Here is a 14,511-nt window from a genome sequence, read left to right on the forward strand (position 1 = left end):
CCTACCTGGCACAGAGGAGCCACGCTCAGGAAGGAGGGTCGGGCCTCAGCGGGAGCGGAGGGGACCTTCTCCCTCTTGCCCATCCAACGCTCAAAAGGTAGCACAGCTGTCCTCAGGACCTGCCTTTTGATCCCATCTAGACCCCTTCAGGATTGGGCAAAGGAGAAAATACACATCACACTAACGCTTCTGTGGAAGAAGAGGAGGGCTAGGTACTGCAACAGGAGGAACAGCATTTACAAATTGAGAATCAGAGTAGAAAAATAACAATTGCTTTATTAGGAAGTTTAGTTCAAACTACACGAGAAAGCTGAAGAAGAAATACGTTTATTCCAGATTTCCACCCCCCCAACACACTTGGCAAAATACAGGGTGACAGCTCGCTAAACTAGTGGAAAGGGAACAGGAACCACATCACTTGCCCCAACCCAGCACACCCAGGAGTGGGATGTTCTGCCCTAGCAGGTGCAGGAGAGTTACTCAACGCCCAAACACCACTTGCCTGTTCATGTCCTTTCCTGCTCTTCTTGGAAGCCCCTCATTTCCGCCTCATGTGGAGATGGCGAGCTGCATTTCCCCTCAAGGCTCACAGTGACCAGAGCACTCTCGTACAGTTTGGGGTGTTACACAGCAGGATGCCAAGGGAAGGGGACCGTGGGTTTTGCTAATAAAACAGTTTTGGCTCCCTTCCTGCACACGGTTGGATTCATCCTCCCTTGTAACTCTAGCACACCGAGCGCTGGCAATGCAGAGCCAAGCACTGCACTCGTACAAGGTGCTTGCTTTTGTTATTAACAACCAACCCCTCTTAATGATGAGGGCCACATTCCAAACAGTCATCACAAACTTACAGCTTCCACACAAGGGCCCCAGTCTTGCATTTTAAAATCAAAGACTGCTTATCTCTGCTTTATGCATTCCACTCTCCACTACCTGACTTAGCTCAATAATTAAGCCCAGACCAGCCTTCCACCTTCATCAATGTATTCTCCCCAGGACCTGGGGGAGAGCCTAGGGGACCTCCGGGGACAGAGCCATGCTTGTATGCTCACGACACTTTAGACTAGTGAAAGTTCCAGCTTGAAAGCCCAGGAGATCAGTAACCTCTGCCCACAGAAGAGGCACTTCATAAGGACACCAGTTTGGATTTGCCAGTGTGGCAGTAGAACGTGTTGACTAACAGTCTAGTTTAGAGGCAGCCTACCTGCCCTTGATACATGCTAACTTACCATACAGGTACTTAGGCTTCAACTCAGCTAGCTCAGTAATGCACTGAAGTCTACGCTTCCTCACCTACGCTGAGCCCTTAAGAGATATCTAACATCCCACCTCATTTCCTAGTCTAGACCACATCTTAGAACAGACCCCTCTGAGAGGGAGAGCTACTTCGGAGATCCAGCAGGAAAGGAGGCGTCTGGATTGACGCCAAGCTGTCCACTGAGGCGCTCGAGTGGAGCGGCTCAAGTCGAGCTGTAGCATGGACATTGTCTCGGCATGACCTGTCACTGTATCAGAGTTGATCGAGAGCCTGAGACCATGTCCCCAGTAATCTGAAGAATTTACAAAATAGTCCGGTTCCAAAAGGGAGAAAGCAAAGGGAAATACAGATACTTCTGAGAGCAAAACCATGCCTGGTGCTTTGGTTTTTAAAAGACACCTCCTATTTTGGCACTTCGGATAGAGGATACCCATAAAGGTTGTGTGTTTCAATGAACACTTTGTTCTGTGAAGGAAAAAATTTGCATTGATTCGCTCCAAGTTAACTTAAATATCAGGGACTGTCAATATCTGAATAGGGCCCAATGTTCACATCAGCTAAAGTGGTCCTGGCATGTTTGTCAAATTAGACAATGGATTTGCTCTTCCCGTTTGTCTCAAAGGCTGCTAAGCAGCATATCACCAGGGACCAGCTCCCTGGGCATAGCTATGCAGCAAGGACGACACCAACAGCCACGCTAGGACTAGTCACCCTGCAGTGCTATCTTACATCCCTCCCTCCCACATGGGCAGGGGGCACTTCAAACAGCCCAGTTTATTCCCTTTAAACCAAGCACAGGAGGGCAAACCAACTGCTGGAGTACAGGAAGAACACCATTTTCGCCAGGCTGGATTAAAAAAAAGAAGAAAAAAAAAAATCAATACAGCACTCCTGTACTGCATAACTCTTTTGTGTTTGTCAGGCAAGCAGAAGGGCTCTCCATCCCCAGCATCGCACTGGCAGAAAACAGGTGAGCTGTAGCTGACAGCAGGGTCTTCCTAGTGACAACTGGAAAGCTGCTGCTGTTCCTCTGCTATTGATCTAAGCAGAATACAAAACACCTGAAGTCAGCAGGGAAAAATAGCTGCAGTTGGAAAAGAAAATGGGGGAGGGTGGTGGTGGTGGTAGGGGGGAGAGATCAGGTAAGAAGTTCTCCATGCATAAAATTAAAGGGGAGGCTTTTTATTGCAGCTATCTTGTCTGACTACAATACTGGATCGATGTACAGAGCAGGAATCCTGCCACTGTCGTTTTTGCAACCTCTCTCTCATTTGAGGAGGAACAAAAGGGTTTGCTCCCATTTCTGCCAGCAGCTTGCTACCACTGACTCCTCTCTCTCCTGTTGTTAGCAAGCAAGCAGCTCTACCTCCTGTTGGCCCCAAATTTCCTCAGGACAATGATATTTGCCTACTTACTGCAGGTGCCAGTGCAGCCGCTCAAACCCCAGGGACTCGGAGCCTTTCCGAGAGAGGAGCCTATCTGTTCTGGGAAGGAGCAGCCTGGACTGCACATGGGCTTGAGTTTGCTCGAGCACACACCACCATTGCTATAGCGGGAACTCAGGCTGGAAGGAAATCAGTTACCTCCCCTTCTACCCCAGCTCATCTCTGAGCTTGAAAGAAGCAGGCACCCGGCCAGCTCTTGTTCGGTAAGCAGCTTTCTTGGGAACCTTCCCTGTTGTGACAGCTCAAACATTACAGGGACTGCCAGAACCAAACCACTCAAGGAAGAGATCCCCTCCCCCTTCTGACATTGACAACCAAGGCAGCAGCAGGCACCACCACATGCAGGAGCCTATTTAAAATGTCACCGAGACACAGGCTGATGGAGGACACCAAGGCGTCCTTCCCCCACCCTGGAGGTGATGCTGGGGTGGGTTGCTCTGCGTTTTTGTTGTTCCTTTCCTGTGGTCTGCGCCTGCTGCAATGTGACAGCCTCTAATCGCTCAGCGTGAACCAGAAACGTCACTCTCGTCTGTATTGATGGTGGTGCTACTCAGAAGCACAAGAACATGCGCAAGCTCAGCCACCCACCCCAAAAGCATGCCCCTGAGCCATCCCACCCCTCGGCTTTAACCTTCAGGTCTTTTCTGCTTCCCTGTCACTTGAAAGCTGCGTTTCCTTCTCTCTCCCTCTCCAATCGACACAGTCAATCCACAGGGCAACTTTTGTGTTTAAAGGGAAAGCCACCAGTTTCTCAGGGACCCAGGGCACAAGCTGGAAGAGCTCTAAGAGCCAAGTGCAGGTCACGATGCTTTCTCAGCCCTCACTATCAAGTCCACAAAAAGGCCCACCTTATTTCCTTGCCAGCCCCAGAAGGGCTTCCCATCAGTCTCGTCTCCTGCAGCAGCAAGGCCTGAACAAGCTAGGAGGAGCACAACATGCAGAGGACTTATTTCCTCACTGCACCAGAAGGCAGTTTTCTGACATCCTGCTCCCATTTTGCTCAAAGACAGGAGCCATTTTGAGCCCTTCACAGACTCGTTCCTGGCACTGCAAGCAGTTACCTTAGAGAAAAGTGAACTCATCAGTAGGGCTTCTGTTGTTCCTCTCCCCGTTTACAAGGGCAGATCACTCCTCTGCCCCTTTGACCCTATTCCCTTGCCCGAGTTACAAAAATAACCTCCTCCCGCCACACACACACGCACATTTTCCGGGCACTTCTAATCATTTCCCCCCACAATTCAACCACTCGACTTCCCCTTCCATGCTTCCTTTTTGTCCAGCCATCCAGCCCAGCATCTGACCTAATTAGTTAGTTGATCTTCAATTCCAGCTGTGGATGCACATTGCTTTGTTAGAGCAGAGCTGTCTTTTAGAGCAATAGTTTAGCTCACACAGGATTTGAAGTGAAGAAGCCTCAAAAGGCCTTCAGCTGAAAAGCGTCTAACGGGAATTTTTACAAGAACAGTTCAAATGGATTTTGAAAATAGCAGACTCGTACTTAAGGCCTGGTAATTCTGCACCTTGGAGGGTAGGAAAGTATTTGGGAGCTCTTCCAGCAGAAAGTGAGTTTGTGGTATCCTTTAACAAGGAATCATCTCTGGGTCTAAATGTTCATGCCCAACACACCATGCTGAGTGCAAGACACTTTAAGGCAACAGAAACATCTCAGAAGATCTGTCAATAACATGGTGGCTTCAGGCAGGTGACCTTGGGTCTGTCCCACAGCCCAAGCCACCTGGCTTCTCCTTCTCAGGGCTAGAGTCTATTTGAGAAGACCTAAAAGCCAAGGACAGGCTATTCTCCCTACTCAGCTTTCTGCCACCCTACTCATCTCCATCTCTTGGATCAGTTCATCCTCCACTCCTCCCTGTTCAATATAACACGACTCAGAAAAAATAACTTCATTACACCACTGTTATCTTTCCTTAAAACACATGCATCAATTCTGTCTTCCCCAGTAAGCCCCAGGCAGCCTTCCTCATCCCCACCCCAGCATCTGCTGCTTTAGCTCTAAAGCAGATAGGAGGTAGACTCTGCTCCCAAAACAGCACAGGCCCTTGCTCCAAAGACAGGAGAGCTATGAGTTCCCATACCTGGATAAGCTAACATCAGTACTAACTCATAACTACCATAATTTGCAAGACAGGTTTCTGGGTCCCCAACCCCCTCCCCACTCAAGGTTATAGCAAACTCCGTCCTCCAAGAAGCAGCGTGTTGAACAGACAACAGCCCAGCCAGGCCCCCCTCAGCCCACCCTTGCCACCTCCATAGAGGAGAACAGTAAAACAAAGCCAGAACAGTCCCACAAACAAAATGACACCAAGAAAGAACTAGAACAAAGAATTGTTTAATTGCTTAACCCTTTCTCTTCCAGGGACTAGAGAAACAAGTTTTCTGCTCCTTCTAATGAGGACAGTAAGGCTTGTGTGTTATCTCTACAACTGCAGGGGCAGAGTTTACGAGATGATCATCTTTAGTACTTGAAAAAGCTAGAAGCAATGGTCTTTGCAACACCAACAGAATCCTAGAGTCTCTGCACAGAGAGCCCATTGCTAAAATACAAAAATAAAGGAGGCATCCCTGCGTATCCCAGGCTAGAAAGAGTTAACCAGAAAGAGCAGGAAGAAGCTTTCCTGAAGAGGGGTCAAAGTAAACAGCAGAGGTCAATAAAGCAACATCTTTTCCCTACTTCCCCAGCACGTTTTTCCTTCACCAATAAATACAAATTCCTCATTAACAAGCAACAAAGCAGGCAATCTGCCCACAACAAGGGGAAAAGGGGCTGGAGACAGAGAGATTTTTCTCTCCCCTTCTCTCCCATTATTATTTATCTTTTTAACCAAAGCAGCCATTAAAAAAGCAATCCACTGCAGAGGCAGGGAATCCTGTAGCTTTCACACTGCAACTGGCAAGCAAAAGAGCTGCACTGTCTCACAAGGGTAAAAAAAAAAAAAAAAAAAAATAGCTGCCACAGCAAAAGGTGAATGGGGAGGGAGAGGTCTGTTCCTTTCAGAGCTTCCAATCCGAGACTCTCAGTTTAAAAAAAATCAAAGTCTGCAGACATTGTCTAGTAAAAGCTGAAAAAAGTTTGAGTGGGAGGAGAGGGAGGGAAAAAGATGCGTCTAGTAGGAAAGCCTTAAGCAAAAAAGAAAAGGCCAGACCACGTCAAAAAGCCACCCAAGTGAGAAGGATTTTCGGTTGCCTCTGGGTTCTGAAGAGCATCGGGCGCCAGGGTACACATGGGGTGGGAGGACGTACACAACCAAATGGGTAAACTGAGCAAGCAGGCACATCTACCGCACTGGTGTTGTGTTAAAACAAGCAAACATGCTCTCAGCAGCTACATGACTATCTGTCCCAGGAGAGCTCTGCTTCAACAGGAGAAGATGGAGGGTAAGTCTGATTGAACTACAAAACAGAAGTCTGCCATCACAGCTCAGTAGAGCACAAGGGTCTTTCCTTGGTGGTGTGGGGAATGCTCCCAAAGTGCTGGGGCTTGTTAAGGCTCAGCTTCACCTACACGAGGGAGCAGGCAGAAATCTTTGTCTTAGGAGCAGAAATCAGGTCCCGATAGCTCCACCGTGATTGTGGAGTGGGAGGGGATGTCCCTCTATGCAAGGAACAGCACCCTTTGAGAGAGGCTGCCAGCTACGAGACTCTATGACCTCTCTCCCTCTTGTACAAGGCTCATCCACCTCAAAGACTGTTTTGGAAGGGAGAGGAAGCCAGTTACCTCGATCAGCCAGCACTGTGCAGTCTCTCTCATCAATGCCTGGCAGCCAGAAGCAGCCAGAGAAGGAAAGGGAGGCCTCATCCTTTCACAGCAGGGACAGGAAGACCAGGGATTGCACCCCATGGAAGAACAACCCTAATGCAGCATACACGCATGTGCACACACTCCCACACACGCATCTTGCACCCCTGGGACCAAGGCTAGCATGTTCAGACCTTCAGCAGTAAGAGATAAGAGACAGCGCAGAGCAGTTAAGATCTCCCAGGGGCTCTTTGGTCTTAGTTGATAGTCCTAGAAAAAACAACCTCTTCAGCTTCGGTTGTAGCATAGCTGTGTAAGATCTACTCGATATTTAGTGTTTGGCAACTGCAAGAGGGGAAAAACAGGGCTGCATGTTACATGGGAGGGGAAGAAATGGAAGTACAGTGCTGCATTTCTAGGTGCATTTCTGGCTTTGCAGCCAGAGTCAGTGAGGGAGGGGAATGGGAAGAGGAAGGAGGGTTCCTGAGAGGACCACTAATCCATCAGATGTTACACCAATAATGAGGCAGAGAAGGCCCACCTTGGTCAAGACAGAGCAGCTGGCTGCACTAAAAAGCTGCTGTCTAAAAGCTCAAAACATTAGTTGCAACAGATACATGGTGGCAATGTTCTCAGCTGCAGCACAGGTGACACGGAGAGAAGGTGAATATAGCTACACACATTTTGGGCAATAGAGAGAGAAGCTCTGGAAGAGTGCTGTTACCAGCCCCTTTCCTCAGTAGCTTTAGCTACATTAAGTCTTAGGCCTCTGATCGAACCTCCTCCCATTGTTGCCACCTTTCTCCACAAGTTCATAACTCGTAGAAGAAAGTATCAGAGCTGGGCAAGCATCTCCTGTCCTGTTGAGCTGCACATACTCAGTGCCACCACTGATTCATCAACTAAGACAGATGCCCAGGAACAAGAACAGGCAATGTCCAGTCCTTAACACAACACAGATACATCTGGTGATGACACGTTAGAGATGGAAGCCAGAAGAAAGATGTTACGGGACAACAGGTGTTTCATGGCCAAACCCCCTAAACCAGGGCCCCTACACAGGCTGGCAGCAGAATGGCTAAGCCAAACTTCCAAGATCAAGATTACTGCAGTAAAATCATTCCATAACCTCTGCCCTAGGTTTGTATTTTATTCAGGAATTTAACATCCCCTCTGCAAATGCATGAATGCAGGCAACATCCCTCTGTACCAGGTCATACAGCAGCTCTGGAAAAAGTCACCAGCTTACACTGCTTACAGACAACTCAAAGATCCCTGCCAGGACTAAATTCCGCTAAAGGCAAACCCCAGACTGCACTGCCATGCTGCTCAGTAGTGTGACGGGAGGAGGAGGTGATGGAGGCGGTGGTTTACAGAGACGGCCGCTCCTGCCCCTGCCAGCTTGTCCTACTCTGTGCATAGTGCGAAACAGTGCAGTCATTCATCAGAGAAAGTTCAGGACCAAGGAAACTAGGTTCCCTTTCAACCAAACAATTAGAGGAAGGAGAGGCAGTTCTGTTTTAGCTGGGCCGGCACTGGACTTGCCCCTCTGAGCTGTCTTCATCGTCTGAGCCTCCAGCCCCACCACTTGTCAGTCCTGTAATCCGGTACCCCATGTTCAGCAACATCACCTCCAGCGGGTCCGCATTCATTCGTCTCTGGTTAGCTTGGGAAGCACCTTCCATGTCTACCACCACGCGGCCATTAAGGGTTTCGCTCTGCAAGACAAGAGGGGAGAGAATTCAGCAAGATAGCGCTAGGACCAAAGAGAGGTTATTACTGTTGCTGCAGCTATCAAGTGATCCCAGTCAGAAAGGCAGGTCTGTGTTACATCTTATGCCACCAAGACCCAGTCTTTTACTGGGCTCTTACCTCTGGCCTGGGATTCCACAGCCGTACAACTGGGTCAATGCCGCTGGTGGCCAGGAAGCAGTAACTGGGATGAGGCTGGAGACAATTCACAATCGACTCGTCTCCCTGCAGCACTCTAACGAGATTGGTGGTTTCTTTCTCCCAGATGAAGAACGAGCCGTCATCTGACCCACTGACTATGTACTGTGCATTGCTAGGGTGAGAGGAGCAGAGACACGAGATCACAGCTCAGAGCCAAAGCTAGTCTCTAGCAGACATGAGAATCTCAGCTGGCTTCTATAATCAGCAGGCTGCCACCCCTCACACCCATGCTCACGGATCCAGACAAAGCTTTCTGTGTTGCTTCCCTCCAGCCCCAGAATCCATGTTTTTCGATCCCAAGTGTTTTTTCCGAAAAGCTAGCCCAACCAAGCGCTCTGTGGATCGGCTACTGAACCTGCTATTCATACAGCCACGCAAAAAGGAGATTTTCTGTTATCTTTTCAACCCTGCAAACCAGTGCCAGCATCATTTTATGAACAGTCAGGTGTGACTATGCATGAGGCTTTATCTGATGGAAGAGAGCATTCTGCTGCTGCTCACACACCTGTCCTGCATCCCTATCACACTGTACCAACATACCTGCCAAAGAAATTGGCCTCTTTGATGTCTGTAGTAGTGTTACAGTGGCCACAATATCGGAATTTGTAGTCGTAGCTGCGCTCCCTCAGCACCATCTCATCCTCTGAGATGGAATCCTTACGACCTGTGGCTCGCAGCCGGATGGGGCCACCCCCTTTCTTGTCTTCAGCTGGAAGGACAACAGATTTCCCTCATCACGATTTGGGCAGGAACACATTCCAAGCAAACAGAAAGCACTCTAGGAGAGACCACCAGCTTTAGAGGAGAGTTAAGGACAGTTTCAGCCGGGAACAGGTCTTAGACCACAAGCTTCCTTCCAGATTATCTCCTGGATACAGGGGATTCTTTTTATCATGCTCTTGCTCAAGAGTGAACCAGGACCAAACTTGAGGCAAGAACAGGCTCAAGCCAGTTTCTGTGCACAATAACAATCTCTCTCAGAAGTTTGAGCTTTACTTCACAGGGGCAGGTTAAGGAGAAAAACCAAGGTTATAGTAAAAGCTATACAAGGGAGAATCTCCCTGAACACTGGCACTCACCGTTATCACTCTTGGAGAAGAGGGCTGCATTGATATCTCTGTCTAGTGCATCGCAGGCACTGCTATGTGCTTGTTCTGGGAATTTCCCTTTAAAGTCATCCAGACACTCCAGTGCTTCTGCCACATACTTGAGTTCAAAGAGACAGCGGGCAAGACGGAAGTGGGCCTTCAGGTGGCATGGATTCAAGGATATGGCCTTCAAGCAGTCTCTTAGAGCATCATAATGGTCTCCATCCCTGAAGAAAAGGGAGAGGTGAAATAGATAGTCCAGGTAGAAACAACGTGTCTTCTGCTGCCATTTCCCAGCCCTTGCTTCACTCCAAGGTTTGTTGTTTCCAGCTCTCTCTATTCAAGCAGACAACCCACAAGTTCATGTATTAATAGCATTTGCTGTCTCCTGGGGCACCACCTGACCAAGCCTAGCTTGTTGAATACACCTCCACAAAGATCCCCTTTCCTGTATACCAGCAGCCCTGTAACATGACCACACAGCAAAGCCCAGCAAGTCTTGACCTGCCATTTTAAATCCTACAGAGCAGAGCTCACTGACATAATGCGTTTAGGGAAGTCCTTTGAAGATGGAGGATGCACAAGGCCTCTGGCCAAGCAGACACAAGGCCTCTCCTGCAAAGCGAGCAGGGCCTCCTCGGAGCACGGTAGCTCACGCGTGCCCCTTTGTGGACGCACAGTGTGGCAGCATGTTTCCCTGCCCACAGCCACTTGTAGTCCTCCAGAAGGAGCTACAGAACCACCACACTTCATAGACCACGGGCACAGATCTAAAGCAGCAGTCTTTTCTCACCTTTCTAGGAAAAAAAAATAAAGTCTTAAAAAATTAGGTGTTACAGCAGATTCATACCATAGTGGATATTTATAACCTATTTACAGTTACTGGAGACTATGCTTGATTTCCCTGTGCTCCGTGGCTATGGGAATAAGAGTGCTTCAGCTTGTGCTCTGGAAGCAGGAAGGATTTGACAGGGCTTGCAGGCTGGTATTTAATTCAGTTTGATAAAGGCTGAGAAGTCAGTCAGGACTGACAGGCAGTTTCCTTTCCCTTAGGCATCTAGCCTAAACTGTCCAGAGGCACCACAATCTGTCTAAGGGGGGCCAAGTCTGCATATGACAGCAATAAACAAATCAATATGAGGATTCACACCTGTAACCCAAGTGCACTGGGTCTGCCAAAGTCTGAAACAGCCCCAAGGTGTGCAGGTTGTCCTGTACTTCCCACAGGGTGTTAGTTTTGGATCCTGTGGAGCCTTTGTCAGGAGAGAGGTACCCCTGTATCTCTACTAGTTAAAGGGAGCCTCAAATCTTTGGATTACATGTTGAGCAGTGCTACAGGCATGTTCTGCAAACCATCCATCCCATTGTTCTTTTGCTCCTCCGGGTGGATACTGGCCACAAACTACAGCTCACTAGCACAGTAAAGAAGGTGAAGTGGCTTGTCCATGACATCAGCAGCAGAGCAGAAGAAACATGGTTCTTGATGCCTGCATCCATCTATTCAGCACTGTGTCAGTATTGATCCAGGAGGCTGGATGCACAGCATCAAGCTACTTTTATTCAAATAAAGAGGTAGTGCAAGTTACCTGTTATGGTAACAGACAGGTGTCTCGTATTTTTAGAGCTGGCTGGGTCATTAGCTACTTTGCCACACTCAAAAAAATAAAGTAAAAAAAAAATAAAAATCCGTCAACCCCAGCTACCAGAGTCAGACAACCCAACAGACTGGTGTGGAAATTCACACACTGAGATGTGAAGCAGGTGCTGACTTCTCCCATGGGTACAGTTTTGACCTGGCTTGTGCACAAATGCTCTAACTAGAAGTCAGCTGAAGTGCTGTCAATATAGACCACTAAAAGCAATCTGGACAGTGATGCAGATGGTTCTTATGACCAGATTTTAAAAGGACAGTGTTTGAAGTGATACAGAGTATGGGTAGCAAACTGAGGGAAGCGAGCAAGGGGAGGTTACGGAATTACAGATCTTCCTCTTTCTAGCTCTCTCTGTTATTCAGAGAACAAGGCCAAAGCAAGGCCTGCAGAATTTTACAGGGTGGCCTCATTCACACCTTGAACATGAAGAACACCTTAGAGATGCAGCATGGTTCAACATGGGTCACAGTCCAACTGCCTTCACCACCTCTCAGCAACATCCCAGCCCTCACATGCCAAACATCAGTAGCTGTTCCTCGCAGAAAAATGCCCCATCTTTTCTGTTCTTGAGAAGATACCAGCTTAGTACCGAGCACCAATTCTAATCATTACAAGTCACAGAAACCCATCGTGCATATATTTTCACATCTGCCAGCTACAGAAAACCGTAGCAAACACTAGTTGACACTCAGAAAGGAGCAGTTTACTTTCAGATCTGCCAAAATCCTTTGGGAAAAATGACTCCTATAAGAAAAAAGTCACTCATAAGATCAGCACCCAGCTTCTGTCTTCCATTCCTTAATCCCACCCTATTGTTCTTCTCCCTCTGAACACGGAGGTCTTTTTGAGGCAGCTCCCAAATCTCTGCTATTGCAAAACAGCCAGTAGGCTAGTTACCAACAGTCACAGCAACTGCTGGCTGCTCTTTGTCTCGGAGAGGAAGATGGGAGAACTCATACCGGGGATTTCAGCGGGGAGAGAAGAAGGATATCCTCACAAAGCAAACGTAGATGAAGGACTACAGCTATTTTAAATATGTTAATGGTAAGTCACATTACTCAGTCTTACTCTGCTCAAGGGGACAGATACTAAAATAGCTCAGCTGTATCTTGCAGATGCAGCTCTGACTATTGGTCAGAAAAAACATTAGCTACTGCAGAGACTAACAGCGTATTTCACAACAATCATGACAGAATCCCCCCACCAGACTCTGAGGCACAAGTTGCCACCTCGCCAGATCCCTCAGAAAGGTTTGTTTCCAGTCATTCAGAATGTGGGTAAGCTACAGTAACAAGGGAATCACCAGATCACATCTGTCTTTATCTGCAACACTAGTCACTTGGGGCTCAAGCAGCAACCAAAGCAACTTCAGGCAGGCCTGCAACAACCTTAGATCATGAGATATGAATTAGGAAGCACAGTAACCACTACTTCATCCTTTGACAGCAGATTTAGGGACACACTCTCATGTAGACCAGAACTAACCAAAGAAATACAAGCATCCTGCAGATACTCATAATGTTATCACTCAGAAGTGGATTTGGGGTTTTTTTTGAACAGAAAAGGACCAGAGCATTACTTGGCACACCAGTGGGCAAAATGATGACCTACTACCAGCTGTGCTTGTCTATGTGGTATCTGTGGTCACGATTCTCCAACCCACACTGCTGTGCAATCCACTTGTTCTATGCTAGGGGTGACCCACTTACAGCTTGATCCCGTAACCCCAACCCTGCTTCACACATAGCCAAGCCAGGTGCCTCACAGTGGTACACAACACACAACAAGGTATCTGTGGTACCCAAAAGACAGACACCAGCGCTGCCTGTGACACTAAGCTCTCTGATACTGTATCCCACAGAGCTCTGCTTCCTTACCACTTGCGCTTCATGTAGGCAGCAGCTCTGTTTCCATACAGCATGGCATTGTTGGGGGCTTTCTGGACTGCTTTGCTGTACAGCTGGATGGCTTGAGTCCACTGCTGGCAAGCAAAGGCCTCGTTGGCTTGCTGCTTAATTCTCTCCAGATAGGGAGGCAACTCAACCTGGGGACTGAAGGGAAAGAAGGAAAGGAGCACAGTCCAGTCTCGCATGTTAACACTTCGGTCCAGCTAAATGTCTGAAGGGTTTTATTCTAGCATGACAGGTTCCAGCAAGCATTGGCTAATACCAGAAATTTCAGAAAAAGGCAGAAGAGACTTTCCTGCTAAATACAGGTTATTCAGTTATTCAGGTACAGGTTTCTTTAGGACCATCTTTTCTTTTTTTATAAACTCAAATTGAACAGTGAGTATTCTAAGCATCTAATCCTTCAAACTTCAATGGTACACTTTGCTTTGACTGCATAAACAACATTTCCAATCCTGTTTCAGCAATGCATAACAGGAAGCAAATTCAGAAGGAAACCAAGCATCTGAGCTCATAGGGCTGCACAAGGCTCATGCTCAGCCAGCCGAAATTCCACCCGCAATTCTGCTGCCGTGATGGAGGGGCCACCTAGAGGAAACAAGCTGAAAACATTCAGCAAAGCGACTTTGGTGGAACCTAGACTACCCATATATGGCATTAAGCAACTGCATCTTGACTGTTAACTATGTCTCATCAGCTGGAGGAAAACCAGCCAGCAAGATGTGCTGCAAGTCTGCTTCTGCTTCCCCCCTCAGCTGCATTTAGCTTGTAAAGAAAAAAGCAGCAGAGCACAGAGACAGCAGAAGAGGGCTCTCCACCCATTCCTAGCTCAAATGCAGACTGCAGGAGTAATTACTCCAGTGTCATTATCGTGAAGCAATTTCAGTGGCTCCATCAGTCTGCAGCAGGCAAGAGCCCAACAAACAGCAAAAGAAAGAAAGACTCTTTGGATGTGACAGTCTCCACACAGTCCCTGAAGGTCAGGAAGTAACAACCACTCAGGATAGCTAAAAAAGACCTTGTTTCCAGGTCTGAAAAGTCACTTCTCAGTTTTGTCAGCAGTAATTCACCATAAAAAGGGACAAATCCTAATGGACAGCATTTCTCCCAGGACGCTGCTGCCTGATCTGACTCTTGCTCATAGCTCATTTACCAGCAGCAAAGACAGCCCCTAGGACAGAGACCCCTTGACAATCAAGTCAACACACCAAGTACATTTGCATTTCACACCCTGTTTAGCAGCACCTAACCTCAGCAAGAGGAAGAGACTGTGAACAAAGCCACAGGACTTTCGGTTAGGCAGATTTAACCTCTTACCTCACATGTGCTCTTCCTTCAGACAAGCGGAAGCCATTGCTGTGGAGGTGGATGCCATTTGACACTCCATTGGTCGAGGTTTTTCCATTCTGCACTTCTGAAGGTTAGGAAGAAGAAAAAAAAAAAACAAAAAAAAA

At 47.8% G+C, this 14,511-nt stretch overlaps 1 protein-coding gene across 2 annotated transcripts in view; it reads right to left on the bottom strand.

Annotated features, from left to right (window-relative positions):
- Positions 1 to 256: 256 nt before the first annotated feature.
- WDTC1 (WD and tetratricopeptide repeats 1) overlaps positions 257 to 14,511 on the bottom strand; it is a 33,154-nt gene continuing 18,899 nt past the window's right edge. For both annotated transcript variants that reach the window (XM_067311313.1, XM_067311312.1), the window contains exons 11-16: positions 14,375 to 14,471; positions 13,028 to 13,201; positions 9,490 to 9,725; positions 8,951 to 9,119; positions 8,330 to 8,522; positions 257 to 8,175 (exon numbers count right to left, since the gene is read on the bottom strand). In XM_067311313.1, the coding sequence (XP_067167414.1) occupies positions 7,978 to 8,175; positions 8,330 to 8,522; positions 8,951 to 9,119; positions 9,490 to 9,725; positions 13,028 to 13,201; positions 14,375 to 14,471 (1,067 nt within the window). In that variant the 3' untranslated portion in view covers positions 257 to 7,977. The remainder of the gene's footprint in view (positions 8,176 to 8,329; positions 8,523 to 8,950; positions 9,120 to 9,489; positions 9,726 to 13,027; positions 13,202 to 14,374; positions 14,472 to 14,511) is intronic.

This window comes from Apteryx mantelli, chromosome 27 (genome assembly GCF_036417845.1).
Source record: "Apteryx mantelli isolate bAptMan1 chromosome 27, bAptMan1.hap1, whole genome shotgun sequence".
In the NCBI taxonomy this organism is placed as follows: Eukaryota; Metazoa; Chordata; class Aves; order Apterygiformes; family Apterygidae; genus Apteryx; species Apteryx mantelli.